The 7796-nt window shown below is 34.5% G+C and overlaps 1 protein-coding gene across 1 annotated transcript; it reads left to right on the top strand.

Annotated features, from left to right (window-relative positions):
- The first annotated feature begins 235 nt into the window (after positions 1-235).
- Positions 236-5422, top strand: MLANA (melan-A). Its single transcript, XM_085306944.1, has 4 exons — positions 236-309; positions 2614-2710; positions 4216-4317; positions 5288-5422. The coding sequence occupies exons 1-4, from the start codon at positions 236-238 to the stop codon at positions 5354-5356; spliced, it is 342 nt and encodes a 113-aa protein (XP_085163070.1). The 3' UTR covers positions 5357-5422.
- The last annotated feature ends 2374 nt before the right edge of the window (positions 5423-7796 follow it).

Genomic DNA, 7796 nt, shown 5'->3' with positions numbered 1-7796 from the left:
ACTTAGATGCAAGTATCTTTGTCATTGGAACTATTCAAACATGGTTTTGAGTTCTGCATTAACTAGGATAGTTGCGTATACATATATCTGATTCTAAAGATAAACAGCTCCCTGAATTGTGCCTGTCAAAACAGAAAAGTTGATAACATACTATGCCTTAGAGGTAACAAATTATTTCTTTCATTGAGAGGCTATATTTCTGTCTTGTAGGTTTGAACAGAACCAAGCTCACAAAATGCCCAGAAGAAATCATCAGCAAGATGGCAACCTTTTCAAAGGGAAAGGACACGGCTATTTTGCAGCAGAAGAGTAAGTATAAAGCAAAACTTAAGTTAGCATGTGATCTGGTGACAAAATTTTACATTGAAAAGAATTTTACCAAATAGGATTAATTACTGAAAAGAAATCCTAAGTATGGAAGGTAGAGGAGTACTGTTCAGCTGTTTTGTAGCTGTCTGTGATGCCTGTCACTGTAGCATCGTAAAGAGTATTCAATACTTAAAAAAGATTAGAATGACAGGAACTTCAGAATCTACAGCTTGATCATATGATTACAATTCATTAACCTTTATAATCAAATTACTAGTTATACTAAGGCTTATTTCAAATTATTCTTCTGAGGTGTCGTAAGGTGACCCTTACAATAGGTTTTATCTCCAGATCCATGTACATGTCTTCAGAACCTCAAACGGACATCATCTTACCTCAAAGAATAATATAAGTGAAAACCCCAGGGAAAAATACCATCAAAAAGCTGATGGAGACATGAATGCCTTACAAAAGTCACTCTCAATAAATTGTTCCTGAGAGGAACTCCTTTTCAGCAGAACTAATTCAAGCTAAAACTTTGTTAGCTCACAATGAAGTGTTTTGGGTCTTGCATTACAGCAGAAGACACTACCCTACTGGGGATATGTTACTACTTTAGACACGTCTTTCCAATGCGCTTGCAGTATCTGTATGTGAAATATGCTTCTGGTACTGGTTCACTAGGCCCAGACTTGGTGACTTGTACCACACACGTACTGCAAGATATTAGTTCTTCCGTGCTCATCTCTAGGCACAAAGGAAAAACAAAGGGAAAAGCTTTCTTAATATATCCCCAAAAGATCAGTTTTCCAAGCCAGAATGGTGGCTAGCCATGTCTCGGGACATGAAACTAAGCACACTCACCTCAAATTGCTGTAACTTCAAATCAAAGTCTTATGCAGTTTTTCCAGAGATGGTAGGTGAAAGTTACTGTTTCATTCCAGGACTGCAAGGAGCATTCAAGATATGACTAAATAAAAGTTTCCAGTATTACAGCTGCAACTTCAATGGAAATTGCAATAAATTGCAATTGCACTTACTCACTTACTAATCTAGCCTCTAGATAGGTAGGTAAGGAATTAGATAGCAAATGTGCATTAAAATTACCACCTTCAGAAAGGAGGAATTCTGTGCTTCCAGAGGAATATGAGCCAGCTGATTGCCAAAACATTAGAAGTGTAGAGAGACTAAAGACTAAAAAGGAGAAAACAGTCTCAAAAAGCAGAAATGGAAGCAGCTGCTTGGAGAAGGAAGTTGTCTTTCCAAGTTTAGCTTCCTGGAGACAATAACAAAACCAATGGTGCCATCTCTTAACTTCAAAAATCATTGGCTGCAACACTCCTGCACCAGTCAGCAACTGAGCTGTTTTCTTGGACAGGTTACCAGATCTCCGTCCAACACAAAGGGGCGAGATTAACTGGCAGGATTCAGCTGTGTGTGACTAAAAAAAAAACAACCCCCCCCCCAAAAAAAAAAAAACAAACAGCAACAACAACAAAAACAGAAAAGAAAAAAAAATCCCTTTGGCTCCAAGGGGCCAAATGCTACATTTGGGTAGTTTAGATGCAGAGACAACCTGCTCTGCCACACTAATCTCCTTGCACTTCATTTCACACTTCTTAGGTCAGAGCTAAGAAAGAGCTCAGGAAATCTGAACCAGCAAAAATAGATGTAAAAGGTCTCTAGATATAGTTGATTTCTCAATCCCAACAGAAAAGCCTGGTGGTAATTASTCTAAACACTTATGAGTGAATTCACAGATATGAGTGAATTATGGTAAGATATATAAACTGCTGTTAAGATGGGTTTATCCCAATTCACGCCCTCTTTTCCCTTGAGGCAATTCCCAAATTCTTCTGTTCTTGTAGCTATGGTTTTAGTCTTCTCTTTTCTTGATGGTTACTTATCATCCTTAAAAAAAATTGGGGGAATGGAACAGGCAAAGAACAAAAATGGGGAGCTGTTTTTGTATCTCTCAACAGAGAGAATGGAAAGAAGAGGTTTTTATAAAACAAAGAACATGCAATTACCTTGCTTTCTGATTAACACTGCAACAGTGCTACTTCTCCTGAGTTCGTGGTAAGTAGTGGGAAAGATGTCTTACAGCACGTCTTGCTAAGTCTGTGTTCCCTAATGACTCAGTGACACCAACGCTGTGCCTAGTATGTCACAGAACAAGAACCAAAGTATTACAGAGCTGCTTATGAATAATTTTTAATAATTGCTTACTTTCATTCTTCTTGCTACTGGAAGAATAATACCTCTAGTTCTGTTGTTAATTATTTTGTTTTGCTTTTGCAATAGAGCTCTGGGCATTGGAATTTTCATTTTGGTGCTGGCAATTTTACTTATCTTTGGCTGCTGGTACTACAAAAGACGCAGTGGCTACAAAAGTCTAGGGGTAAGCATGGCAGTTCACTTTCTATCATATATGATAGATAGCATATTATCATTATCTGTATGACACAGAATATCAAATCCATAATAGGACACTACTGTCTCAGGCAATACATACACTGACATACACACACGTATGAAAAGATACGATACGAAACACGCTTTGCCCTGAAAAATCTGCAAGCTAGGCAAAAGGCTAAGAAGCACATGGAGGTGATGCTCTCTGCCTAACTTTACAAAGTACATCATGAACAAAAAMGTTATCTAGGAACACTAAATTTTGTATTTATGTAATACCCAAAGTGTTCTGTGTTCTTTTTGAGCGAATAAAAATAACATATACACTATTTGTAACATTTACCTGTATGTAAGGACAGATATGAAGAAAATTAATCTAGGAACAAAAATAACTATTAGCAACTAAGTAAATATTATGTTCACACATGGATGGTGCATAATCTATTTGTGTAAAAGCTAACTTGCAGTTCTTCTGCAGTATTAAGATTTACAAAAAAGCAGGATAGTTTTGAGTTTTGAGTTCTAAAAATATTTCTAAAAATTTTATTTTCTGTTCTCATCAAAATATTGAAAATCTGAAATTTGGTCTGCCCCACTCTAAAATTTGTTGTTAAAGTCTCAAAGCTTTATGTTCAGAATTCTGTTCTCTCCCTCTCATGAAAAAGAGGTGGTTTTGAATCCTTTACAATGAGAGATTTACAATAAAAATCTTTCAGTTAATTGAATTGTGCTAAAAAGATGTGATCATTTTGCATTTAAAAAAATACCTCCTGTCTAAGTCGTCAGCTCCACTTCTTAGTCCAACTTTGCCCTGTTATGTCTTGAGTGACATATCCAATATGTCTGTAGACTGGCAGAATAGTTAAAAGCTGAATTTTTATACTGAAATGTTGAAAAATTGAAGGTAGGATTCATTAAAAAAAACTTTAAAAACCTACAAATCAAAATTTTTCCATGCCTTCTTTGCACATCACGGAAAACTGTATAATTTGCTTGGAGATCTCTGATTTCAAATTCTGAAAAATCTTATCCTGGTTAGGGTTGTTAGATAAAAGTTGTATGGGATGTCTACAGAAGAAATGATGAAAGGGAAAAAAATTCGAGAATAAAAAATATTTTCAGTAGAGAATTTGAAAAAAGACACGTGGCAATAGAAAGGGGGAGAGATCCAGATAGCTGAAAAGGTGTTAGTTCCTGCAGCTGTCTTGCATCTAGAGAAGTGAGATCCTTATTTTTGCTAGTAATATAACTGAATTTTGTTAGAGAAACAAATACAGGACAGAGACTATGCTTTTAGAGAGACAGTAAAAAGTGTCTCTGTACACAGACAACTTCTCTTACTTGCCAGCATTGTATCTGGCCCTAATACCACTTTTCTAATAGATACTTAAATCTGCTGTCAAATCTTAAATATTAAATGATCATTTATACTCCAACATCAATTTCTCTTTTCCTTTCACCTTCTCCCTATTTCTTTATGACATATCGCAGAGCAAAAGCTCTAGTGTGGGCACACTACAAACAGTGGTTGGTGAGGGAACAACACCGGACTGCAAAATGGCTCTGCAGAAGTACAGAAACTTTAATTATGTGGTAAGTTGCAACTCAAAATTTCATTTATACAAGTGAGGCAAGCCACAGTGAGGCAATTTTTGTACCTAATCACTCACTGATGTTTTCTTTCTTGGATTATGCTCTCTAGATTGGGTCTTCACTGTCTCTATGTTAACTGTTAAAAAGCAGAATTTTGAACAAATTTCACAATGAAAATGATCTTTTAAATCCACTATTCAGAATCCTTCTTTTAAAAAATTCTCCTCTTTTACACACATGTAAAACAATGTAATCATTACACAACCTACTAGCTGTGATGTAACGTCACATCCATGTGTTAAAATATACGGTATATATATACATCTTTCTGCTAAATGCTACTTCATTACGACAAACAACAAGTGGGTTGTGTCTGGCATGCTACAGTCTGGCAAAAATTGCCAAGGAATGTCCCAAAGCAAGAACCAAAATGCTCAGGTGCTCATTGCTTCTCTAATCACTATGGAAAGGTGAATATTAAAGCCTATAACTTAAAGAAATTAACATAGATTAATTGATAAATATACCTGTCAAGGTATGGTTTTGCTTAAATAGTTTGAGAATATGGAATAGGGTAATTACATGACAATTTATAACCAGTTTTAAGTAGGCTGCCGAAATTGTTAACATTAGCAATAATACAACATCATGCATGAAGAATCTTAGTGAAATGTTTTAATATTAATCTGAAATCTCAATATATAATGAATAATACTTTCCTTTAAAGAATCCTGTCCTTATAATGCTGAAAGTTCTCTCTTTGGATGGATATAAAAAAATCAATTTAATCTGATGCAAAACCAGAAATGTACTAAACTCCAAAATAATAAAGACATAATAAATCAGCTCAGTTACTTTAAGTTATAATTGCACATCTCATATGAGGGTGAATAGAAAGTCCTATCTCTAATGTTATTTTATGGTACCTCAACTGGTTTTTACACTTTCACCTTCATTTTCCTTACAATAGGTACCTGATGCTCCACCATCTTATGACAAAATTGCAGCAGAACAATTGCTACCACCTTATTCACCATGATAATAAGAATTTTTAAACTCTGTGCCTACTAATTCTTTTTGTTCATGCTTCCTCTTTATTTCTTGTACATGCTAAATTTTCTTTACAGCTAAAACTGTAATAAAAATCACATGCTTTCATTAGCAGTTGCTGAAAATTATTCTTGCTTAGTTTGCAGGAACAGTTCTTGAAACATTTCAATAAAGCTGAATGTGCTTTTGTTTTAAATTTTTCATTTCCTGTGGTCACATTAAAATAGCCTGTTCAAGTCTGGTATCTTGTGTCCTTCATAAATCTATCAAGAGCAAGTACATTCCACTGAGTATCAACAAAAGTATCAGCAACAGTATCAACAAAAGTAGGAAATGTTGGAACCTTTGTTTTTTTCCATCTTCACCATTTATTTTCCCTTTCTTTAAAAAAGAAATAAGTAAACTATTCCCGAAAATATACTGTACAAAAGTCCATCACAAAATAGACAAAAACATTTGACTACACGACCTGTCAAAAAACCTAACCATTTTCCCTACCAGCAGTTCTAAAAGTTAACCTGATCTATAAAGCTATGTTTTACGACAGCTTTTTACTTCGCATCAGGTTTGGCACATTTGCATGTCTCAAGGTGCTTTGCAACCCCTTCCCCTGCTGCTCATTTGTTTGTGTATCTGTAATGAAACAATTCCTCCTGAAACATAAAACACAATGCGGGCAACTTAGGAATTTCTGCTTAAAGTCTGTATTATTTCATACCTGTCAGTGAGTGTAATCATTGTTATCTTTAATTTCATCCTGGTACTCTTAGGAGAAAGAAGAAGGACCCACTATATAGCAAGCTTTAAGTATCACTTGTTTATGAACAATATGAGAAAACATGTAAAGCCCATGTTCCTCGAAGAATACAGAAGACAGCAAACTCCAACATTTTCAGTTCTCCAGCTTGACAGAACACTAGCAGTTACAGAAAACAAAGAATTTTAATACATGTAAATTAAGATACGTACATATGGCAGTTATTGTCTGCATAGTCTTTAATTAATTAATTGACAGATTATTACTTAATATTACTTACAGACCAACAAATTTATGCGCAAGATATGATATTTCACAGCAGGAGGCAACTAAAACTGTATGTTAGTTGAAAAAAACGAAAAGTAATGACATAGAGAAATTGGTCTACAAAGTAGAATACTGCTAGTGAAGAATTCAATTTTTTCTTATTAAATATACAAACACCTCTAAAAAGATTTTAAAATACAAGGTAAATTTTCTTTTCTAACATAAACTCCAAATATGAAGATACTTCATAAGACACAAGTTCTATTAATATTTCTTCTACAATAATATGTTCATATAGACTAGTAAAATTAGATACTTGCTGGGAAAAGACATATAATCTATGTGTCTGTTTTTATAATCTAGTTGATATTTTATTTAGAAATTTAGAGAGGTACCCTATTAATCTGTAATCTAAAAGGGTGCCTTATATTGTCATTTTTGTTCAAAGATAATCCTTTAAGGAAAATATTCTGTAGACTTGTTCAGTACCAGTGAGAAAAACACACAGAAAATATACAAAATGCCAGCTTATAACTATAAAGTGACAAAAATGTGGAATATAATAGGCTGATTAAATTTGTTACAAAACTAGTAAGCTAAAGATCCAGGCTGAAATTAGTACTATTAATCAACCAGCAGCATTTCAGACAACATCCTTTCAGAGGAGTATGTCCTATTACAGTTGAACAAAACTGACATACATATTCATGGCTCAGAAAAAATATTTTGATTTCTATAAAGACCAATTATAAAGAAAGTGCTTAGAACTAAGAAAGTTTACTTGATACCACCCATTTTTCACTRGTATCAGAATTAAATCTGTCTCTAGCCATTTTAAAAGCTCTTAAGTAACATTGACTAAGTAGAAATATTATTTCTGTAATATGTAAGTATTAACCAAAGTAGAGGTACTATGCTACTACTCAGCTACAAAGCGCCAAATTGTTGGAACTGTTCATGCCAAACAAGAGCAGCCAGAGCTTAAACTATTGAACTTTGACACTAATTTACAGATATTCAAGTGACAGCTAAGCTCTGATGAGTGACTACCCTTAGTTKTCAGAAAGTCCTAATATTTTTCCTTCCTATGGAAGCACCCTTCTCTCAGCATAGACACATCGTTAATCAGTGGTCTCAGATTTTAATTAATGCACAGAAACAAGACCAAGAAATAGAAGTTAATGGAGTACTATATTATAAGGATGGAAAGTATTTACTGTTCTTATTATACACCCTCACAGGTTCCCTTCTGCAGATCTGATTCTACAGCCAATGAAGGGACATTGTAGAGGCTGGATATCGATCCATTAAACCTACCAATACAGAATAACTCTGAACTTAGCAAGAGACATGTGATTGCTAAAGTTGAATGCTGCAAGAGCCAGCTATGTTACATACCTTCTGT

This window comes from Rhea americana, unplaced genomic scaffold (assembly GCF_003343005.1).
Source record: "Rhea americana isolate MKP2758 unplaced genomic scaffold, rheAme1 scaffold_103, whole genome shotgun sequence".
In the NCBI taxonomy this organism is placed as follows: domain Eukaryota; kingdom Metazoa; phylum Chordata; class Aves; order Rheiformes; family Rheidae; genus Rhea; species Rhea americana.
This window is presented reverse-complemented; position numbering and strand designations above follow the sequence as displayed.